Source organism: Eleginops maclovinus, chromosome 13 (genome assembly GCF_036324505.1).
Source record: "Eleginops maclovinus isolate JMC-PN-2008 ecotype Puerto Natales chromosome 13, JC_Emac_rtc_rv5, whole genome shotgun sequence".
Classification (NCBI taxonomy): Eukaryota; Metazoa; Chordata; class Actinopteri; order Perciformes; family Eleginopidae; genus Eleginops; species Eleginops maclovinus.
The window spans coordinates 8,667,724-8,692,615 of record NC_086361.1 but is presented as its reverse complement, the minus strand read 5'-3'; the positions used below and the strand labels follow the sequence as shown (position 1 = coordinate 8,692,615).

The 24,892-nt window shown below is 40.1% G+C and overlaps 1 protein-coding gene across 1 annotated transcript in view; it reads right to left on the bottom strand.

The window, feature by feature from the left end:
- nedd9 (neural precursor cell expressed, developmentally down-regulated 9) overlaps nt 1-20,659 on the bottom strand; it is a 29,741-nt gene extending 9,082 nt beyond the window's left edge. The window contains exons 1-2 of the mRNA XM_063900011.1: nt 20,632-20,659; nt 6,123-6,536 (exon numbers count right to left, since the gene is read on the bottom strand). Coding sequence (XP_063756081.1) covers nt 6,123-6,530 — 408 coding nt within the window. The 5' untranslated portion in view covers nt 6,531-6,536; nt 20,632-20,659. The remainder of the gene's footprint in view (nt 1-6,122; nt 6,537-20,631) is intronic.
- Nucleotides 20,660-24,892: the final 4,233 nt, after the last annotated feature.

Here is a 24,892-nt window from a genome sequence, read left to right as displayed (position 1 = left end):
TATGAGTGACTCATGCTTCTCTCAGCGATATTGTGTTTACTTAGCATCCTGGCAGGCTCAGGTTTTGGCAAGAAGGACATTAAAGCTTAGTTTCAGTCATTTGTGAGGTGTCGTCATTACGTCAACATGAGTTTGTTTGGTTTTACACATTCTATGAATTGATGGGCAGTGTGTCACATTATAGATGTTTAGTCTAGACTCATTTTTGCCCTTTATCTTGTCTTAATGCCCTTTTATGTCAAGTAAATGAACCCATGTCCTGAGTTAATGATTCTTTGCAAGCAGTATTTAATATCTAAGATGAATTTAGTTTCATGTAATGCAGAGCAGTGGATACTATTAAGAATTCTGAACATCAGTTGATAAGTTCATAGGTAATTTTTTTCCTGCATTTGCCTTTATAAAATAAATAAGATCTATAAAGTATGAGAACCGATGACCAGGTAAAACAGTGCCTTCACACAGGCCTTAAGTTGTAGATTAATGTTAAAGATTGAAAATGTGTTGTTGTTTTCATGCACTTTGTGTATGTGATAAGGTTTAACCGGAAATCTTCATTTCACACCTTTTCATTGCTTGCAAACACACAGCACTTCCCCCTTGCTCTAAGCCTGGTGACCAATCAACAACCCTAACAAGACTTTTCTCTAAAGGCTGCCCCTTAAAAGACGGTGACAACAAAGACATTGCGGTCAAAGTGGCACTTTATTGAATTCCAACCATCCATCCCCTTATTCACGCCTCCTCATCCCCTCTCTTGTTCTCGTATCCATCCATCTGGACGTTGACAATGTTGACCTTCATCCGTTTTTCTACCCTTAGCTCTGTCAGCACCGGTTCACCTTTTAATGAGTGCCACCCAAGGGTACCTATTGAACCATGCTATCACTTATATATTATCTAAGAATGTTGTTTTCTATATGAATGAAACTCCTAAATGTAGGATGCGTTTCTGCTCTGTGGTAATCTACTTGTTTCCGCTTTGCTGATTCACAGCACAAAGATGTCTCTCACAGGGTTGTGGGCCAGAACCGCTCGATAACGTTCCCCTCAGCCACTCGGAGCTGCACCAGCCTATTAAAGTGCCAAACTAATTAATGCAGGCAATTAACTGCTGAATCCTGTGAGGCTTTCAGCCGTCCCCTTCGTAACACGTCCAAGTGGCTAAACCCAAACAGACAGCAGGCTTAATGAGGAGCATTAAAAAGAGAACACACTGATTTTTATCGCTAATATCCATCGTCGTTCATCCTCTCTGATCAAAGCGGATTCTTAATCCGGTGGCATGAGTATCTGAAGAGAAGAAATGTTAAAAGATTTGTCTGACATTTGGGTCTCTAAGAAACTGTATCATGAGACAGTTCTTAAAAAAGAGGAGAAAGATTTCAAATGAGACTGTACCGAAATGAACTTGACGCAATAATTTGAGTAGGGAGTAAAAAGATGCGCTAGCAGCTCTGTTGGCTGTACATCGACATGGAAGAAGCTTATAGCATGCGAATATAATCCTTATCCTGTTCTGTCTTAGTTTAAGCAACATGCACATTGTTGCTGTTAAACACTGAAGCTGAGGCTAGATTTAGTGGTATAGAAAAGTAAAAATATGAACAAATAAAGGCACTAAAGAAAAAGTCACGGGGTCCTCAAATGTACTATGATTTATCATCAGCGGGTCATGAATGTACAAACCTAATTTCATGGCAACACATCCAATAGTTGTCACTGTATTTCATGTCTGTATTAAAATGGTGGAGACAACAGTGCCATTTAGTGTGCTGCTAAAATACCCCAAGAGATTCCCTTGCTTGTGCTTTTAAATTAGAATATGTCCTGATTTTCCTTTGTCTACTATGAGGTGAAACTCATTCTCTTTCAGTTTTTAAACTGAACAGTTGTTTTTAAAGGGTTGCAACGATTAGTTGTCTTGTGGATTTGTTGACCGACTGGAATTAAATCGACAACTATTTTAAGTATGCACACATGGCAGAGCACATTGCTTTTGGTACAACTGATTTATGACCTCGCCCCCTTCGTTTAAACCTCATGGGCCAGCAATTCATCACATATGCGACAATGAAGAGGAGACGGGCGGCTGAAGGAAATGGCCTACTGCAGGAAGAAATAACTCACTTATCTGGTGCTGAGATTGTCCTGCGCATGATTAGGCCGAGTAAATACGTCCCAGGCAAACAAACAAGCCATTCGTTGTATATAACCTGGTTACTTCCAAAAGGGGACTTTTATCAAGGTACATGGCACACCCTTACAGTCCATAAACAGCCATTGGAGCACTTCCTTGAGTTGTGTGGGAGTTTATGAATCCTATTGTTGCACCTCAACCTCTTTATGGCACCAATGAGCAGATTGGATCTATGGGTATGACACAGTGAATGGTGGAAATGCCCTTACAAGGAGCAGACCTCATGAAGTCAGGAAGTGAAGAATGAAAAGGCCGTCTGGTGGGAGTAGATAAGGAGCTAGGCGGAGATCTTTGAACTCTGAACCCAACCCATCTTTGAACAACGTGACCTCAGCGCCTGAGTCAGAGGAAACTGGGGAGAAACTGACGGTGTGAAACAGACAGACTGTGTGTGTGTGTGTGTGTGTGTGTGTGTGTGTGTGTGTGTGTGTGTGTGTGTGTGTGTGTGTGTGTGTGTGTGTGTGTGTGTGTGTGTGTGTGTGTGTGTGTGTGTGTGTGTGTGTGTGTGTGTGTGTGTGTGTGTGTGTGTGTGTGTGTGTGTGTGTGTGTGTGTGTGTGTGTGTGGCATGAGGGTCAATGAAGGACAAAGCTACAGCATCAAACAGAAAAAGAGCAAGAGAATGCCAAAACCTCAGTGTGCCTTTATATACCAGAGAACCGCACCACATGAAGGGAAAACAGCCATTGGCCAATCTGGATTTGCACTGCTCTGTTTGCACGCAAATTGAGAGGAGCCCATGCATAGCAGACTCTACACACACATGTTTAAGGGCAGGCAGGAGCTGTGCTCTGCAGGAGGCCTTACAGTGACATGCTATGGGATTATTGAGTGTAGGATCCTGGTATTAGTCTCCAGAATCATTTGGGAAGGAAGTGAGTGTCAATTGAAGACAAGAAAAAGCCTGTTTCCCCTTCAGCTGCATCGCCTCTTAGCACATTTACACTGCACGAGTCAACGCTCCGCTGCCTGTCATCAATACTGCTGCTGCAGTAAACAAGACAGATTTGGTGTTTGGAAGAGCAAAAGGTCAAGGTTTGGATTGCATGTTGACAAATCTGATTTCCACTAACACTATGAGGCAGTAGGACTGTGCTTGTAAAGTTTCAGATTGAAAGGAGCCTCTTTAAAGTCTCTTGGATAATTCTATTTATTTTTAATATTGTGACCTTTTAAAAGTTTGGTGAACTTAATAGCTCAATATACTAAACTTTGGCAACTGTTGCAATAAAGAATAAGATACAATGAATTGCAAGAATCATTAAAAAACGAAACCTCTTTGTAAACTTTACCAAAATCAAATAGCACAACTTTTCTCCAACATGCCATGCTTTATGTCCCAGATGTTTTCAACAATCATTAAGACTTCAGAGGGTTACATTTGTTCCCAAAAGCAAGATTTGTTTTAATAAACTTTAATTAAAAGGGGGATTTGTTGAGGTTGACTTGACTTGCAAGAGAAAATTGGAGATTTTCTGATTAAGACTTAAGTTCAATGTGTTGGTTTCCATGTATCCAATTAAAGATTTTTTAAATAAAATTAAACTGCCTCAAATGCTTTTCTGCCGTGGACCAAAGACTAGATGAACGATTTCTATTTTTTTCTTATTTGCCACTTTAATGAATTTAGAGATGAAATATTGTAATTCAAAAGAAAGGAAACAATAGGAGATCAAAGCCCAGTATGTTTTTACATCATGTTTAATATCAACAAAATAGTCTTGAGGCTTAAACAAAATGTTGTTATGCAGATGATTCATCCAGCCTAATATCCATCCAAGCAGCTAAAATGGGACTTTTTGAACCCTGAAAGTCCAAAATAATTCCTTCAACTTCCACTCTATAAATCTTTCGTTGTAGTTTTTGCAGTTTGGCTTTAACAGGACGACTGTGGCCACAGATACTAATGGGGATTCTGTCAAACGTCAATGGAAAACAACGGAGCCTTGTCTGAACTCCGGCAATACACTGAGTAAAAAATTGTTCTCTTCATTAGACAGGAACAACCGCTTGAAATTGCACCACTTTGACAACCACAGATTGGAGGGAAAGTTAAATGTCCAAGAGTAAATTTGATCTCTCCAATAACATGATTACAGCACAATATACACTCTCATTAGAAGCGCATTTCATTTTCCATGTTATCACCAAAGCTTTTTTTAATACCATTCATCGCGTAAGCCTTGAGGCCTGTTAGTGGAAGGGTTGGTTGGCAGTTTGCAGGTTGATTGACAGCTCTCTCCTCTCAGGCTGACTTTATCACACAGTCAATCACACAAAGTCCTCTAAGCCTTGGGCGCCTGCTGCCTATTTACCTACTGAAAATGCACACCTTAGCTTATTTATATGATGGCTAGGATTGATTAGGAAAAAAAGAAAAGAAATCACCCTAGGGATTTCAAAAGCTCATCCAGCACATAATTACTATCCGTCTCCTGAAGGGATGATCTGGTCTGAGGTGCTAAAACTAGTTAAGCGGTTGAATGAACAGGAAGATTTTTCCCTCCTGTTTAAGCACCCCTGGATAACCATCATTTTAAATGGAGAATCACTGGGCTCACTTATGTTCATTTGGAGACATTTCTTAATACTGAGACAAAGCTAAATTTGGGGGGAAAAAAAAGATTGGTTAAGCACAGTGACTCAGTAATACGGAATAAAGAAATATGTAGGTTTACTTTTTTTTTGGCTTACATCACCTTTACCAACATTATTCAATCTGGTTCTGTGTGCATCACTAACATGATGTATTTTCCAGGACCGCTTAAGATATAAGCTTTAAATAATATACTAAACGGCCAGTATAACAACAAGTATGCATAGTGGACTCACTGCTTTTTGTGTACATATAACTAAACTGTTAAAGAACCATGCCAGGTGAAATGGGTTTGCCAGCCTCCCGTGAACACCATTTAAATGCAGCTGGGCTCCACCGAAATCCAAAAAACAGCTCTGTTCTGTTTGCTTTTCCACGAGTTATTCCCATATTCACTGCCCTTCTGTGGCTTCGACTGGCTCGGCTACACACAGTGTGCCAATATACATATAAAGCCAAATGGGAGCTCTGCACAAAAACACTACCCTGCTCTGTGGTGAGCAGCAGGCCCGGCACACCCTGTGCACATTTCACATCACAGACCCACAATCTCTCCGGCCTCTCTGCTCTCTGTGTGTAATCACATTGATGGGAGTCGTGGCAGGCTGGCAGGATAACAGGTCACGGTGCAATGCCATGTCCTTTCACATCTAATACCAGTGAAGGCCACGCCCACCAGAGTGGATGTTTTAAATCCGCTCTGATCCCCAAGCACTGTCTCCAGAAATCAGCAAGCATAGCAATCTCCTCTTTCTCTAAACCCACTTCATAATTTTCCATTCATCAACGCTTTCATCCCCCACTTTACTGTTATAAATAATGAGTATTGGATTTTTTAAAATGTGTATGTCCCTACTTTGTGACTCTGTTAAAACCCAATGAAAATCTAATAAATTAACATGGGAAGTCAAATCCCTTTTGGAAAAATGTTATCGAGAAAAATACCTCAAAAATCTCTTTCAGATTTTCAAATGTGTTTTTTTGCTTCTTTATTTCTTTTATAAAAGAGTTAAGTGAATATTTAAATGTTTTTGACTGCTAACACAAGCTATTGGAAGCTATGACAAAGTGTGATGAATTGTTGAATTGAACACCACTTTATTGATTTAGTAAAGAGCCAAAAGTCCACAGCACCAACCCATCACTTCAGCAGGTGTCTTCACTGATGAGTTCCTCTGCTACACTTAAAGGAACTTTAATCAGCTGGTCCATGGTGCGTGATTGGATTAAATGATTAATCAAAACTGTAATTGACAGACGCACTGATGGTTAAGATGGTCATTAGTTGCAGCCCTAGGGAAACGTAGTCAACTATCATAAAGTCTTACCTTGCTGGGGGGGTTATCAGCGGCTAGAGTACTCCTGGGTGGGACTTGGTAGACATCTTGTGATGGAGGAACTTGGTAGATGCTCTGCTGACTCTGTTGCTGTGGACTCTGGAGGGACGGTGGCACCTGGTAGATCCCCTGAGCCCCGCCTAAACCAGCCTTCTGCTGATAGGCCGAGCTCTGAGGGGGGGACTGGGCAGCGGCGGCTGGTGACTGGGCCTCGAACATTGGTCCGATCAGCAGCTTCAGACGGTTCCCAGGGGCGATGCCTTGGCGGCCGTGCAGGGAACAGAGCCACCAGCCCTCCAGCCCCCCCGTGTTCTGCTCAATGACGGTCAGGATGTCCCCTTTACGGAAGGCCAGCTCCTCGGGGGACTCCGGCATGTTGTCGTACAACGCTTTGGCCATCAGGTTCTGTGGAAAGAGCGAGCAGACATTGTTCTTTAGACAAAGTTCTCGGCTTCTTTTTCAATTGTAAAAAAACGTCAGGGTATAAATTCATATTTTAGGAAACCAACTCGCTAGCTTTCTTGCTTAGACTCGGATTAGATTAAGTCCATTGTCATTCCTCCATCCATTAAACAGGGGGAAATAGTTGTAATTGTGTAGTTGTAGTAATCACCTATCAAGCTAACTAATAATCATGCTTTTTTTGTTTAATATACAAAACAAATGTGTTAAAGCATCAAGTGAGGTTTTGTTGTCTCACAGTGACGATGAAACTTCATTGCAACTTTTGTCCGCGATCAGCAAACTACAGCTCGTTTTTTAACTCATTTTACAGAATAAACCAACCAATTATAATGTGTTTAGATATGGGTCTTTAGAGGTGCCAGAAAGTCACTTTTGTTACTTGTGGACAGGGCCAAGATGGCTTTTGCCTCCATTTTGCAGATTTTATGCTGAACTAAACCAAATTCAAGTGGTACCAAACCCCACACTTAATGCCAAACTATTCTTTTAAAACACTGCAGTTTACTGTCTTTCACAGTAACTCTTTGCCAGTTTTCAACCATTTTGGTGAATGACATGCCGGTGAACTTTTCATCAAATTACCATGAAGGATCCCATTAGCCCCTAGCTCCACGCCAGATGTCTTTCAAACCAATCTGAACTTGATGGGATTTTATCAGCCGGCTCTCTGCTCGAGGGCACAGTTATCTAAAGGGCCAGTGCAGGGCGGAGGGATAATGACTCTTAACCACAGATTTTGGAGATAGGAAAACCCCTAGAGTGTGCCACTTATTGCCTCAGTAAATGCATCAATCCTTTTCCTTTAGCTTTTATTCATCCATGGAAAGGAGTTAACTGAGTATGAACACTCCTTTTTAGCTGCTTCATAATCGCCTGATAACAAACTTTAACTCTTGGGAGATGCCCAGCACAACAACAGTTCTGAGCTTAAGCTATGTAAACTCCATAAATACAATTAGGGATTAAGTGCCTTGCTCAAGGGCAACTCAACTGAAGGAAAGGAGAGTGTTTGTTTGGTTTTACCAGCTTGACTGTATTTTAACACAACTTCATTTTATTTTTGCAACTCACCACATAAGTGAAACATGATTTGTTGTTTTATGTATGGCCTTTTCTTTGGTAATCAGATGTCAACCTTAAACCTTCATACCCTCATCCTGCAGTTTATACAAAACCAACTTTTATCAGAATAAATGAGTTGGTAGGGGATATAATCTGATTCCTAATCTAATTTCAAACTACATGCACATTTGGATCATAAATAAATATTTCTACAGTAAGGATTATCAGAAATATGTAACATAAGAAACAGGGACTCTAACCGCAACCAAATAAAGCTTCTGAAAGGAATTCTAGTTTCACTTATCTTTCTAGTACCTCTCTTTTAACACCTTACCACTTCAGTGGCAGAGTGTGGGAATCAGGAAGCCCAATTTGAGGCTTTCTTGAACTCTCTTAGACCTTCCTCTTTCCTACCCGGCCTGATTCAGGCAGTTCCCATGTGAAACTCTTTCTGCTGCCGACATCGTTATCTCTCGCTGTGGGCCTGGCCACTCTGGCTATTGTCTAAGTGCACTGTCAGGGCTATTAGCCAGCAACACATGTCGCACAATTACACCCTCACAATCAACCCCCTGCCACCAGCTAGCAGCAACAAGTTTCGATTATGACCTCCGGAGGTCAAATAAGCCAAATGGGAGTGGATCTGGATGTTCATGCTCGTGCAATAATTTCATCAACGCGGCATCCATGAGGAAACAAAATGCTGATTACTGTGACTACAACTGCAGCTCCAGTCTGAGTTTAACTAATATTAAAGAAAGAACATTTTCCTATTATCATAAACTTCCATCTCTCTCTGAGGTTTGTTTGTATCAGGTTCACCCAACCCTTTGTCTTCAAACTGAACACATTAGTTGTTAAGTGTTAGTTTAAGCCTCACATATGCCCGATTTTGAGATTGAGTCATTAGCATATCCAAGGCCTTTTAAATGTGCCATATCATTTGACTCTGTTTGTGGCCAAGTTTCCTCTACAGAATAAATTCACACCAAAAGGTCATGTGACCAAGAAGATAACAAGATTGGCAGCATTACTATTGTTGTAAAGGGAACCAAAATAATCCAGAATAATCCAATTCAAGCACTAAAGAACAGGTCATGTGAGGATAGCAGAATAACAGATATACAGGAAGTCTATGCTGTCATGCTGAAATATGCCCCCCCCCTAAAAATCCAAACTAAAATATTAAAAAAACATGATTCTTACATTTGAATCACCTTTTTTTCCCCTGCGGAGAATAGTAGACTACTGGTATTACAAGTCTGAACCAAGTACAAGATAATTGGTGAATTCCATAATTTCGTCAAGTCGTTCCTGCATTAGGTCCATGCTCTGGTAAACTGGTACTTGTTCAGAAGAAATTAAATTACCTCACAGAGAACAGAACTGCACGTAGCACACTCCTGTTGTCTCTGCTTTGTGAGAATGCCACATGCACACAATCACAAACCAATATGTACACATACAAACATGGCTAAAAGTTTCCTATACTTTGAGACTTTATATTTGTATTTCATAAAAACAGAAGAAACCTATCTCAAGCTTTAAATGTGTTTAATTTTGCAGTGTCATTTGTTTTTTCACTTGACACATTGAGTACATAGAGCTAATGTCAACAAAATATAAATGTATACCATTATTTATTTCATACAATGAAAATTTTTACATCGATAGAACACTAAAACATTCATCTTTTGCTGGCAGTACATCACATTGAAGTCACACTTCAGTCTGTGTTTGTGTTAAAAAAAACACGAACACAAGCCGTATGGTGTGTTGAGGTGAGTGTGGCAAATTTGAAACATGTTCACACTCACCCTCACACTCTCTGTGGTTTCGCTTTATTGGGGCTGAGCTATTGGGTAGGATAACATACAGACAACATGAGCCAGAGATCACCCCTTATCATTTTGAACAAACATGCTGTTAGCTGTAATGGCTAACAGCTACATGCAGATCCCTTTTTGAAATGATGCTCCTGTTTTTGTTTGTGTTTGCTTCACTGCCTCACTGTAATCGCAGCAGGTGAAACTGAGTATTACAGCGAGCGTCAGATCTCTGGTATAAACATTGGTTAGTCACAACACGGTGACTGAACCGCTCACCATTGATCTTCCTATAAACACATGTGTTTGCCATTTGTCAGTGGGCAGGAAGGGAGGCCACTTCTGCTTCACCCACTGAAGACCAGCTTCCAGGAAGTCATGTGTAATAAGTCAGCGAGGCGTTCTGCTGCTTCCTAATGTAAATATAAAGCTTTTCTGGTCCTGACATTTAAGTATTGATGTAATAACAGATGTCAGAGGATGTGTTTAGAGGGGGTTGGATAACAAGAGCTTATCTCAAAATAAGCTGAAAGGTGTTTTAATGGCTTTGCTCATTGCTATTTTTTAAAGCTTATTAGGCCCACTGTCTTGAACACGTCAAAGGAAACAAGGCTGTCTAACCTGGTATCCTTTTACACCCTTTTATGAAAAAGTTAACTTTGTTTTTTTACTGGATTTTGTTATACCATGTTTTTATGTAACCAAAAGTTATGTTATCATTATCATTAAGTTATCATTTATTTGCATAATCAAAGGTTTCTTCCATTTGTTAAAATGTTTAGCTGCATGAATTAGTTTGACCAAATGTAATCTTGGTCTTGCAACTAATTCTAAGCATCAATTTATCATTTAAAAAATGTCTTAATATTCTTTGATTTTAGCGTGTGTGATAATATGCTACTACCCTTTGTCACATCTCCAGATAAAAGAAGGTACACAACTTGTGTACACATGTATTTTATTTATTATTGGGGGTTTCCCATGTCTAATGCCGCCCTCTACAACATCTGGTTTCAGGGCCGTTCTCACAGCCTTGTATGTTTTCGTCATTAGAAAACTAGGAATCGTGCAAAGCTGAGCAGCTCATATTCCCACCTGGAGCTCCACATACAGTCTGAAGACCAGGCAGTCTGAGCCCCTTCACTCTGACTCACACATCTTTACACCAACAAGGCTTTTATTTCTGCCAGTGTCTCGCCTGAGCACAAACAGTGTAAACGTCCTGTCTGAGTAAAAGCCTTCGCTGCATCTGAAAATAAAACCTTACGTAACTCGACTGCTTACTTAAAGGGCCCCACCTTTTGCTTTCAGTCAGTACTTTCTGGGTGGTTTTGGCTCTGCCTTTCTGGGGTACACATCAATCTATTAATAATCAAGGTGGCTTTGGCTAAACAACCTCACAAATACTTAAATTCCCCAGCTTCTGCAGCCAAAAACCCAACCACAGCAAGTAGCAGTAACCTAGCATCCCCACAGCAACGAGAACTGTTCTTCTTTCGAAGAGAAAAGGATGTTTTCAACCCAAAAAAACAACAACCTGCTCCAAAAAAAGTAGTATGCTCCGACTGTGAGAACCTATTGGTGTGAAAATTAGGACCGTACCAACTGCAACACGACCGGGGTGGGTTTTGCGGAACAGGGCCAACCAGCACACTCATTTGGCCTCATTTCACATGTTTAAATATAGAAAATAATTATAGTAATGACGGTAATGAGGACCTGATGACTTTTACGAGCCGCTCCTCAGAGTGCGGGTGAGCGCCAGTTCAAATAAATGGGCCGTGTGAAGGGTTCTGGGTAGAAAAGGCTCATGGGAAGCGGTTCAGAGCTCAGACCACATGGTAATTTCTTCATTTGGACATTTTCAGGAAGGTTGACCCTCTGATTACAGCCTAAGCCAGTGGGCCGGGCATTAACATAATTACACAGCAGCCTCGGTGAAACTTCACCTCTGCTATTTCGGAAAAAGTCTTGTGGAAAATGACACAACTTTTGTAGCTTTCATTTTAAGCCAGGGTAACGTGATCCAATACATGAACTGTTGCCACAGAGGGATTGATTATATGTTATGCAAGCAGTTGTGAATCAATATGACACAGTTACAGTGGCATGGATAGAGCTAACAATCAATTGTTTATTCCAGCGTTGTGGCCTCCATCATGAACATCAGCAATTGAATGGTTTCGGCGATTTTTGGTACCCCAAGAGCCATGACGGATATGGTTTAGCATCAATTCTGAATGTAGGTTCCAAATAAACACTACTATTCATTAAATAAAAGTGGATACTTATACATTTTCTCTACAATTGAACCATCAATATTTCGTCTGGTTTATTCAGCAATAGTACCATAACTACTTTGACATGTCTATTTGGACTGAAGTAGCTGTTTTACCAATTTATCAATATCTTTTAGCTAACTATTTCAACAGTATTGTGTCACTTCAGTGGGACTCCCAGCTGCATTAGTGCAAGCAACCGCATTATTTCCTTAACCATAACCACGTTAAGAGTTGTGTTGCTAAAACCCAACTTCCTGTGAAGACGATGAACATCCCCAATTACAACCCTTAAAAAAAGATCTGGTTATTTCTACCATTTTTGTCACAACTTTTAGTTACCTGTTTTACTTCTGTGCTGTCAAGTTTACTCTTATATTTACTCAACAATCATTTCACATACTACCTGGCAATTGCAGAAGTTCCCCCTGGGGTAATTCTTCACTATGAAATCACTGTGTTATCACGTCATTGGCTTATTCATTATTTTTTTTTCCAACATCTGAATAGCATGATTTTGTGACTGTGTTGATTGTCATTGAACCACAGACATCAAGACACAGCACACCAAGCTCCTCCAGGCTGATAGAACAGGCTCTATTCATCCTGTATGAAAGACAATTGTATCCCCAGTGTAAATATGACACCCGCCACCTTCCATCTTCTCTCATTTGTGATACACAAGCTGTTGCAGCACTGCGAGGAATCTCCACACCCCAAAACTTCTAAAAAGCAACAGTGTGGTGACTGTCTCTCTTAGACAGGATGTGATGTGCAGTTTTTTGTCTAACCACACTGCAAGCTGTGACCACTGAAGCTCAAAACATCTCGATTTGAGAGCTGACATATTTGTTTAGTCAGTGGGTATGCATTGCTAAAACTGTGTCAAAGACATGGCATTTACCCAGAAACAAGAATAAGCTAAATCTTAGTCCTGTACGTTAGTCCCAATTTTCTGGCGTTTGACAGATAAAAGCAGTTATCGATTGATCAAAAACATAATGGTTGGACATAGTTATAATAAAAATGATCATGAGTTGCCTAATTTCTACCATTCTGACTGGGAAACTGGGGGAACCTTTTTGCAAGTTACAGCAGTAAAACTTGTGATGCAACACAAAGTAGGCCATCATTTTCGCTTTAGTCACAGGAAGTGATTTGAGTAACTTCTTGGTTAAATTACTGTTCTCTTCTGAACTCTATCCATTCATCATAGGTGTTTTATTTTTTTACTGTCACATAAACTACAAGGTTAGTCTTGACATGACGCCCTCCTTTTTAGCCTGCAGCACTTTAAGGCATCCTTCCGCTGACCTCGACTTATCACTTCACATCTTGGAGTCCTCCTCGCTAGTCTTGAACGCTAACCTATGATTAGATGGAAAGCTACACTGGAGATGTTCTCTCTAAAAAGTGTATTGAATTCTGTGAACTGTAATGTCTGCTTGGCAAATATTGTGCAACGTTGCTTCTCATGTTCTGCCAACTCGTTCCAGGACTGTGTGAATGGTGCAGCAGGAAGAGAACGTTGGCATGTTGTTGTCTTTGAGCAAAGCTATGAATCTTTTCATGCTCTAAAGCCTTTGTTCGGTTGGCGACACTGACCTCTGACCTACAATAGACAATTTTCCACACATCTAGGGGTCAAAAACGTAAAGACAACTAGAAGAAAAAAAACAACAGTATGGATGGTATTTTTGGGGCCCATGCCAAGAGGCACTGAGTGTTGGCAGATCAGAGAGATGGATTGTTTCCAAGCTCGACATTGAAGCCAAAAGAGGGTACATGAATGCATCGTGGTAACCCCTGGAGACGAGAGCTAATCCCTCCAGGGGGCATTAGCCGAGTTGTGAAATATGTTTCATGGTATCTCCGCAGGGCCACATTGAATGTTTTTTTACATAGGAATAGCCAATGAGATGGAGATTCACTTTAGTGTCCTCCCGATTTCACGCCATGCAAAGATCTCACAGACACAAAAAGACAAACAACTGAAGCTGCCATCTTCCCCCTTTCAAACATGAAGGACATCTGAGATAAAAGGAGCATCTTTTGTTCATTATTTAACCATTTTAAAAAATGTAGAGCTTTTGAACACATCTAATGATGATTTCTTTCTCTGTCAGAGGTTGACACGCTTTCTTTTATTATATATTTGTCAAGAATTTTTTATGTTTTCTAAAAGTAAACGTTTGAAAAATGCCCATGTGAAGCCAAGTTGATATGTTAAAACTCTTTTGTCTTACTAACAGTCCTAAGCCAAAAGATATTCAAATCTTTTGTCTAACACCATTTAAGATAGGATAGCTATTTGCAAATTCATATCTTAAGAAAAATATTATTTTATACCATTTCTTAACAATCCTACAGAGATATTTTGGAGAAAAACGGCCCACATATACATTTGCTTACCCAACAGTAAGCAGAACAAATCACAACAATGTTGCTTTTTTTTTATTAATCTACAATTGTGTTTTGTTTCTAAAGACAACATATACAATAATGCATATTTTAATTTCTCAGAGCTTAGGGTGGCCTCTTTAAATGGTTTCATCCAACCAACAAAGAGCCAAATATATTCAGTTGTCATATAAATGACAAAGAAAAACATCAAATTGTCACATTTGAGCTGGGACTGGAGAACGTTTGCTGTTTTGGCTTGAAAATGACCTAACCTAACTTTTCTCGTCCGTCACGCTGACTCTTATCTGCCAAGAGGACAGACTCTCAACAGGGTTGAACCTGGCCAACAGTGGCTCGCTACATCTTGAGAGATGACCCTGCAAAATAGTTGGCATTCCTCTGGGGGAAGGAAGGGGGTGGCGGGAATGATTTCCGCCAAAGGTCACACATGGAAATGATTATCTGCATTGTTGCTGATATTGGGTAGTTTCTCTCTCTCGTTGGCTGGAAGGAGCACACAATGCAGTCTATCTGCTTCTGACCTTTTTTGAATGCTTAATGGCTTGCTCATGGTGCGAGGGGGCGCAGCATGGAGGGGGTTTGGGGGGTGGGGGGAAAGCTTTTAAGTCTTATTGGGGGAGAAGCTCTTCACGCTTGCTTAAAGAATCTTTGACTAAAAAGTAATTCTGCATTAAAATGTTCAGAATACTCAATGTCACAGGATGAAAATACCCTGACTTTTTAACAGCGGGATAGTACATGGTGATAGAGAGCCTGTGCAAAAGCTATTTCACTTAAATGTGAGCATAGAACTTGGAGGATTCCTCAAAACAAATTGTTTGCCTGGTTTCCTTTCAGGAGAATACAAATGTCTCTAGACAAAGAGTAGACTGTGTATCCCAGAGCTGCCAGACTCATTTACAATGTAAAGGGGCACCTTGAAACAAATCATGTGCATCTTCCGAAACAACCTTCCCACGCACGATCGCCTGGAATGCTCTCATTCTCACAGGGTACTTCTCGACCTCCAGGCTCCCATCCCCCCCCACCCAACAACCACCGAATACATCCAACTGTTTGCCCTCTTATTCCCCCCACAACTTCCTCTTTCTTTTATTTTCTCCAGCCCCTTTCAGCATCGCAGATCCTCCTCCTCCTCCCTCTGCGAACAATGTCTGCTCCGCTCTCCTCAAAACCTCTTTGCTTTTGGACCAGTGCCTGGAGCCTGAACCCTTAAAAAGAGAAACACCAAAGACACAAGCACAAACACATATTGGCTATGGGTATGGGTCCACTTAATCATTCCTCACTGTGGTTGTGAAGCTATTTCTGCAACAGTTACGTCAGCTACCAAGGAATGAGTTTAAAGGTTGTGGAAGTATTTGGGTGAGGTTTTGTAAAAAACAAACTTTGCTCCAGAAAAAAGTTAAGTGAAGCATTAAAGCAATAGTTTACCATTTTGGAAAATACAATTATTCTGGTGGAGAGTTACACAATTAAAGTTGTATCACTGTTGTATCTGAAAAGTCAACAAAGCTAAAGACAGGGGAAAGCAGACTGCCTGGTTGTGACCAAAGTTTAGGCTACAACCTATAGCTGCATCACACATTCTCAATAGTTACCACTTCAAATTGTGTTTAATCTGTATAAAACACAAATAGTAAAAAGAAAATAGTTGTTGCTTTTCAATGAAGGTTAAAGTTACAATGCTAGGTAAGCTGTAGCCTTATATTATTGGACAGTAGTAATTACCAATAAGAAACAAAATATATAGTAGATGAATTTCACTGACATTGGAATAAATATTCTCACTTTCATTTTAATACATGCTTTTTGCGAGGATCTTTACCAAACAAAAGACAGTTTTCTTAAGTTTGTAGAACACGACTTGCAGGCTGGGACATATGAGCACCCCAATGATTTTATCCTGAATTATATTTTGACAAATATTTAACAAATATAATGCATCCTGATTAAAAGGAGTAGTCTATATTGCAATTACGATGAAATCTAAATTGTAGTTCAGGCCTACGGGAAAGTCCAAACCTTTCATTTTGTTTTTTAGTACACAAGGGAACAGACTTTATGATAAGCTAACTGGCTCCAGCGTTATACTTAGCTACTATACAGACATGGGAGTGGTATTGACCATCTCATCTAACTCTCCAACCAGAAAGTGAAAGTGTAATTCCCAAAGTGTTGGTACTCCTGAATTTGAAACCTGTGGGCCTCACTGACGCTGTTAGAAATCGCTCTGTTTGCGGACCCATCAGGGGGACTATACGCATTAGATTACCTATGGAAGACAAGCCTTCTTTCACACCTGAACACAAATTGGAAACCAGGAGGAGGAGGGCAGGGGGGTTGTGGCACCTCACCTCAGGCCATGAGACGGGGCGCCAGACGCTCGTTAGGCTGGTGTTGAATAGCGCTCTGCGAGGAAAATAGCGCTTAATATAGCTAGTGAATAATTCATTGTGGCTAAGATCAAGAGCAGAGATTTGATGGGGACATAGTTAACTTTGGCACTATTTATTACAGATGTAAAGATGAACACAGTGACGCTAAAAGTGTAATCTGATTTTCCAACCTTTCTTCTCTCTGCCTGCCTGCCACACTAATTTTCCTCTAGCAGTGTTGCACAATCCAGACATTCTTCATAAGCAAAGAGCACTCTGCTTGATTTCTGTACACTCCTTAGCCCGCCTCAGTCAAACAAAGAAGCACCATTTTACGTCAGAGATCCCCTTTTGCTTGGAAACACTGTTGTTGATCACAATAACATTATCTTCCACTGATCTCCAGGAGGAGTTTTCTCCGCCTGAAGTCCTTGTGTTACAGTCACTGGCCTCGCACTGATCACCCATCATCAACACCCTCGGTTGCTCGGGCTCTCTCTTGGTATGTGAGCTGTGTAGCTAACTCACTGGACAATGACTCAGTCTGGACCATGACGCAGACACTCAGCCTGCACCACCCTCCAATCCCAACCCCACCCTGCTAAACATTGACACACGGCCCAGTAGACGCTGGGGAAAATAGATCCAAAACTGTGTCGAGTAAATAGTCTGAGCCAAAACAGCTACTTCACACTTCACAAAACAGCCACTGCCCTCAAAAACCTCTGAATCATCCAAACACTTTGCACAGTTGTTGCTTCCCTAATATGGTGAGGCAGAATTCTCACTGAAAGAGGGGATGACATTTAAATGCAACTGTTCAGAAACCAAGGTTCTTGCTAAATACCCTTTCATTTAAAATAGTGCTAAAAGCTCAAAGGCATTCACACAGCAAAGCTCCAGCAAGATCAATACATGTTAACATCCAGCATCAGTTCATAATGTAATTTAGATGGGCCTATAGTTGATCTGTCCATCAAAAAGTTAAACCCTAAAAGAATAATAGTGACAGACATAACAAAGCCTCTGACAAAGGTTGACTAAAGTGAAGAGTAATATGAGAGCTTTGAGGACATTTCATGCAGACACTATTCACTTAAAGTGAAAGTGTCAAACAATCGGAACTAGAAGTGGAACATTTAACAATACAGTTAATGATATTAATAAGTCAACTGAAGATATGTGTTGTGTCGGTGTGGCAGCTTTCCCTGTTACACCTCCACTATCAGGTTGCTTCAATGTGATGAAAAAACCAAGAAATACAAAGATTTTCTCAAAGGAATTATTTGGTGAGTTAACAGTTTGGGCAATTTAAACACAAAGGTCTACTGACAAAAAAAGTTATCTCGTAATGAAAATCCATTCATACTTCAATACATTTCCAATCAACCAGTTGTTTGTTCCAGCAGTTTTGATGATCTTGTATATCTCTGATATGTTTGAGTTGGTTTTGAGTATGGTTATAAATGATGAAATACTTTTTTAGTTGAAACTCAATTGAGTTACAAAGAAATTACAGAGCTATTTTTTTGAGGATGATGTCCATTGCCCAGCTAAATAAAACAATAAACAAAGTCCAATAGCAACAACAATATTATGACATTTGAATGTAAAGTGGAATAATGTGATTTTCATTTAAGACACTGGTAGCAAAATATTAGCTGAAATTGTAAAAAGAACATGACAACATATCTCACACCCCGTTTCCACTTTTTTGAATGGGCGAGGAGGGTACGCTTTTACTCTATTTACGCCCCTGTGATCGCAATAAATGTAGCCTGGAGGCATAGATTACCATACAAAACAACTGAATCCTGTAGCCTCAAATGAGTCATCCAAACACACACACACTTAAACATAGACCAGGCAAATCTACCAAAAGTGACAGCATCCTCTCAGCCGTTTCCTTTTTATAACCTGATGATTTTTTTTCAAACAAACCCGGATGCACTCATTTAAATAACTTATAATTACCGCGTTAATGCCAACAGTAGAAAAGTTTCACAATCATAGCATCCACGTCGACTCTTCTGACATAACCAGGGTTGTAGATAATTGTTTTAGCATGTATAATGACAAACGAGAGAGAAAGTACCGATCCAATCTTAGTCGCTTCACTTACCTTTGTATTTCATCTTGCAGCTCTTCTATGACTCCAGTAAAAAGTGAGTAAAATATCCGCTTTATTGCATTCAACGAGTGCACATCTGAGTGAGTGCACGGCCTGAAGTGTTTTTTCTGTGTGGTTAACCAGCCATCCAGAGCTTCAGAGACGGAAAACAACGCACTGGCAATCTCTGTGTATCTCGCACCGCTTCTTTCTGCTCCTCCAGAGCCAGACTACTCTTCACCACATTGACGCTGCGAAAGGCTCATTTGAGTAGAACGCCGCTGATTGGTCGGAGGAAACATTCTAGTCCCGCCTCCCCCACCCCCGCGCGAACTGTAGGAACTGCTCTGTTACAAGCCTGACCTCGTTATCAATAGACAAGTTACATGTCAGGGATTACAAAAATGCATTAAAAAAAATGAAAATGTTAGTGGACTTTATTTTTCCTAGTTCTTCTTAGTTTTTTTTTCTTAACCTTCTGTTTGACCCCAAAATGTATGCCGAATTAGCTTTGAGAACTTCATGTTTGTATTGTACCTATGGAAGTGCAGAAAACGCTCTGTCAAATTGATATTGTTTAAATCTAAATTGGGATGATTCTTATGGAAGTTCTGCAGTAATGTCGTCATGATTTTTTCTATCCCCAGAAAGTATCTGTCAATTTAAATTGCAAAAATCATGTTTGGATTTGAGCCGAGAAATTACTCTGAGAACTCATTTTGACGCAAAATGAGACAATCTAACAATAGGTTTTAGTATCATTGATGTCATTTTTTATTCTGCCCCTCGGGTATTGTTGTGATTTTAAAAGGTTTCAAATTTAAATTAAACTGTAAAAAAAACAACAAGAAAGACACAACATTTTGTTACTGAAATAAACTTAACTTCAATAACTTCAATATGACTTTGTTTGTCCCCCCTCTCGAATGTTGTATTTTTAGTTACTGGAGTTATACTTGCTATCTTATCAAAATGAATATTAAAATAAATGTAGGCTTTACTGTTTAAATTACAAAAATAAAGCCTGATTTACTCATTCGTCAACAGAACACAATTCAATGAGAAGTTGTTGCTCTGTTGTAGTGTTGGCTGTTTTTCTGAGAAAGAGTTGAGAGGAAGTGTGATCATGTAGCATTTTCTTCTGCACAGTAATGTATCCGTTGGTTGAGAAGAAAATGACAACTCCCAGATACAAGACGTTGCCAGCACCATCATCCTCCTTTTCAATGAATAAATAAATAAATACATAAACAAATATGTTTTTTCTCCGAGCAGTAGCCTTTCACGAACACTTCAACATCAGTAACAGCAGCTTCAATTTATATGATTGAAAACACTGTCTGCATATAAGGAATAGTTTCTGTATGTTCTCTTGGGTAGCTCACATTCTTTGGAATACAAGATTAACAGATTTCATTTTTTAGAAATATTATCATTGACGCACCTTGCTGCTGCACCTAGGACTTTATGCAAAACTGAGTTCATTTACTTTTGGTATATGTTTGTGCTTATATTTATTGTATGTAGGACTACTTTTATTCTGGATGCAGGACTGATAAGCAGTAGAACACTTAGTTGACACTTAGTGTTAGTATTTTAACAGAGTATTAATGCTACTTAAATAGCTGATTACTTTTTCTAATACTGGTTGAAACTGACCAAAAGAAGTGATCCAACAATTTAAAAAGGACAATCACTGTTAACAAATTGGCTGAATTTTTTAACGACCACGTACTACCTGGAACTGTCACCGTTTTGATTAAATTAATTTAAAGAAATGAATAACAACACACAATGAACATCAAAAATAAGAGGAATCTCCTTCTTTTTATACAAAATACAAAGAAATTCCTGACATTATACTTAACTTATTCTTTCTTGGAGAAATGTACAGGTTGTTTGACATACATTTACAGATTATTTTACGATACTTTAAAGGTTAACTTTAGTGCTCACCCTGACTTGAGTGAAGATAGACGACAGCGTAGATATCACCTCTGCATACTCAGCTCAGTATCTGATGGAGGTGACAAAGAAACACCCAAGCTGATGTCTGAACAAGCAGGAAATCCTTATTTTCTCTGCATCACTCTACTAACACCTCCTCACAGCTAATCCATGCAAAGTATTAATTATTGTTCTCAAGTTCTGAATGTCATGAAACACGGAAAAAATATGCAACAAAAGTCATTCCTAACATCTCGCAGTCCTGATGTGGGTCTGCAAGATGTTTGTTCGTTATAGACTGTTTTCTCTAAATGGGTAAATCTCCGGTAATTATCTTTGCCTCTCATGTGTTTCCGAATGCTCTAATTTGTGGTAACTCATTTATCACAATCACAGGGACCCTATCAGCTCTCATTGTCCCCATCTGTACAGTCATATCCTCAAATGAATGCCTCTTGTAAAGGCACTCAAAACACTTGTGCGTTACGTACACCGTGCCCAGCTGGTGCCCATTCTCTGAGCCACAAGTGGGTACTGGGGGGCTATTAATTTCCGTGTATGCCATGTGATTATGTGCACGTGAACACCTGTTTCCTATGACAAACACAACTCAATTATCCATCTGTTTGTATCAGCGCTGTAGATGAAAACAGCCTGAAATAATAAACCCAAAAAAAGGTTGTTTATCCCCTTTTTCACCACTTTTGGCTGAGGTTGAATGAGCCCATTAGTTTTCCATCTCTAGTGGCTCGTCATTTCCGCTTGTTTTAACTCAAGCTTTATCAGCTTGTCGCTGGTAGAAATGAGAGATTTACTGTAGAGTGCCTCTTGAGTTACAGCCCCAAAATCCTTCTTTTCATTCTCAGTTGCCCGGAGGGAGATTTGCATTGGCATCCGAGCAGTGAGCCCAGTCACCATGACGACTGCAGTATTTGTGGTCTCACACCTACTGTATTACACGAGCAGAAAAGGCCTCCAGAGATCTTTCAGTGCTATTATGGCGCATTTCAGCACTGAAATGACCGGTAATAGGGCGAGAGAAAAATGAGCCTCCTGCCTTTCATCTCCGCCAGGTGCCTGTGATGTTTGGGTTGCATAAGCGCCCCTGCAGATCTGACCCCAGGTTTAACAGAAGGCCCTGCAGCCATACATCTTCCATAAGTAGAGATCACAGGGCTCTGTTGCCTCAAGCAGGGAACCTCAATGCTGTTTGGTGGATGGACAGAAACAGGAGGCGTCAGAAAGACAACAGCTCCTCTGTTGCAGGCCAGGCGGAGGTGGCCCCTCACTGCTGCCTGTGAAAAACCGTCCCTCAAACTCTCGCAAACCAACTCAGGCAGATTTATGGGACCACCACCCTAAGTCCACAGACAGCGCTCTGACGGGAGAGGCCCCCCACTCTTCCTCTGTGTCTCCCTCTTTGTGCCCCGTGACCTTGTGCAGCCTTGTGGCCTGTCAGCAACGGAGAGGAATGCACAAAACTCACAAGAGTGAGAACATTTGAGTGTGACACACAGTTGAGGTCATGAAGTTTTTCTTCCATTTGTACCGTAAACTTTGAGAATGGTGTGCTATGGTTTTAAGGAAAACTATTAAGGTCCCCAGGGAAGAAAAACATTGGTGATCCTATGATTTTACCACTAGTCCCAACCTGCCATGTTTTCTTATTTTTTCAAACTTAACTGTATTTAACGTCAGGAAAAGTTGTGGTTTAAATTAGTACTATGTAAGAATAATTTTAAAAAGTTCATAAAGTCCACACCTCACACACACACACACACACACACACACACACACACACACACACACACACACACACACACACACACACACACACACACACACACACACACACACACACACACACACACACACACACACACACACACTACTTCTTGTGTAAGCTCTGCATGTTTGCATAGACATACATTGTCATTCACAATGCTGAAAGAATCATAAACATCTGCTTGGCCAGATACCATTAAGGGTAGAGGGTAACATCAGCTCTTTTTTAAATGCATTTGGGGTGATTAACCCTTGGGAAAACAAGACAACAGTTAACCTTAACCTTCAATGTCGACATTTTGCACATTCTTATGCATGTACCTGAGACAGGACAGACAACACAACATGAGCTTTGTAGTTACTCAACTGGGAGTAGTCTGATCCTTCCTCATGTTTCTACTTTTCCTTCTCTAGTACTTCTGACAAAACTACAGACTGACAATCAAGATGGCGTCAAATATGACAAAAAGGGATTTAATAATCTTATACTGCAACTCACTTTTTGGGATCAAAATACTCAGTATACGCCCGGTAAAGATATAAATTAGTCAAAAAGACCTTCCTCGACTCTAAAGCTTACTGATTAAAACATTTGATCTTATTTGTTTAGTCGCTAAAATGTTAAAACTACAATTTTGTTAGAAATGTTTTTTTGGTTCCAGTCTTGCAAACGGTGTTGATGAAATAAAACAAGTAAACCGGAAACAAAACAAGTCAATTTGTCACAAAAACTGACAGAGATCCTTAGAATTTCAGTCATATGCAAGTTAATGACCAGCAGTAAAAAACACACATTTTATTGAACCATGCCATTTTAATGCAGTTTTTCTAACATGATACTTTTAAGGAAACATGACTTAGAAATACTTGTACTAAATCTGCTAAGTCAAACTGACAATCGACTGAAACATTTAAATGATTTAATCATTTTGAAGCTGCTTGCTCTACTCACAATATGTGCACTGCTTAATGCCTTCAGTCACTTTGCTCAAACATTACAGTAGATTGATTTCCTTCTGCGTCATTAGCTGAATCCACCACAGATCAGAAAAAAACAGTTGCAGCACTATGAGCTCTGTAGCCTTTAGCAACCCACTCCAAGGCTCCAGTTTGGCCAACCTCACTAACATAAAGGGATTCATTTACCTCTGATTGTCACAGTTGTATTTCAATGACCTGAATAGCTCCTTGTGCGAGGCTAAAGGCTTTGCTTTATTTGGCCTTCACCTTGGCAGTAATATAAGTTATCCACGGTCTCTGAAAAACAAGGCCATAAAAGACTGAATCAGACTTAGATTGTGCTGCACACGTACACGCTCGCTGTGAACGTGAATTACTCTTAACTGGGCGCCAAGACAATCTTTTAAAATACAGAGTTCAATGTACACTGTTTTTCTATCCCTCTGACTTGTTCATTCTCCGTACATTGCCCGGGCACACCTTCCCCCTGTGAGTAATTTGCTTCTGGATTGCTCTTGTATTCTGCTGCAGAGCCAACTGTTCATCATCCTGTCACCAGTTACTGCAGGATAATGCTTCAGTGTCAAGAACACTTTTAAAATTCAGACGACATACAGCTCCCCGCACACAGCAGAGCTGTATTAGTGGAAACAAGAGAGGAGAAAAATACCCATTTTCCAGTTTGAAATGCGAGGACACAAAGGTCGTATATATGAGCTCGACAAAGTGTAGGACTAGGTCTTGCTCCCAATCATCCACTCCACTGAACAATAAGCCTGTATATATGTCACTCAATCCGCAGCAGGAGAATACTTCTCGTCTCTAACAGCAAGGGTAATCTTTAGTTAGACATTGGGGGAGTTTTGAAAGACACAACTTCCCTGCAGTACCTTGCAAAATCTATCAAATGTTATCTAGGGTCATAACAACAGAAGATTCAAAATACACATATGGAACATCAGATTCACTGGAATTAGATGTACAATAACTATAGATCTGCTACCAGTTTTCTTTATACATTTAAAAAAATATACTGATAAATTGTGAGGGATATGTCTTATAAATAGATTCAGAATTTCTGAGGGTTTATTTTCTCATAAAAGTATGTTTTGTTCTCATAGAGTCACTGTTTCACCTCCACTTGAAACTTGAGGTTTTTTTTATGAGAATATTACACGTTTCATAACCTACGACGTATTAAACAACATCCAGTTAAAAATCAATCCAAATCGACCCACTTTGAACATGATGGCAGCTGTGGATGAAGGTACCTGAGTTTTTTCTGTAAGGGGCTGTGGTGATGTCAGGGTGAAGAAGCTCTGGTGTAGGATTTAGTGTCTGTGCTGTGATTTGAGGGTGATGATGCCTGATAATGTGTTGACACTCACATTTCTGCTGCGAGATATTCCGCCGCCTGGTTGGAAGCCTGATAAGAGCTCCTGTTGGCAAGGTGACAGACAGAGCGTATTGACCCCCTCTGCTCTGTCTGATTGGAGCAGTGTATGTGTGTGTGTGTGTGTGTGTG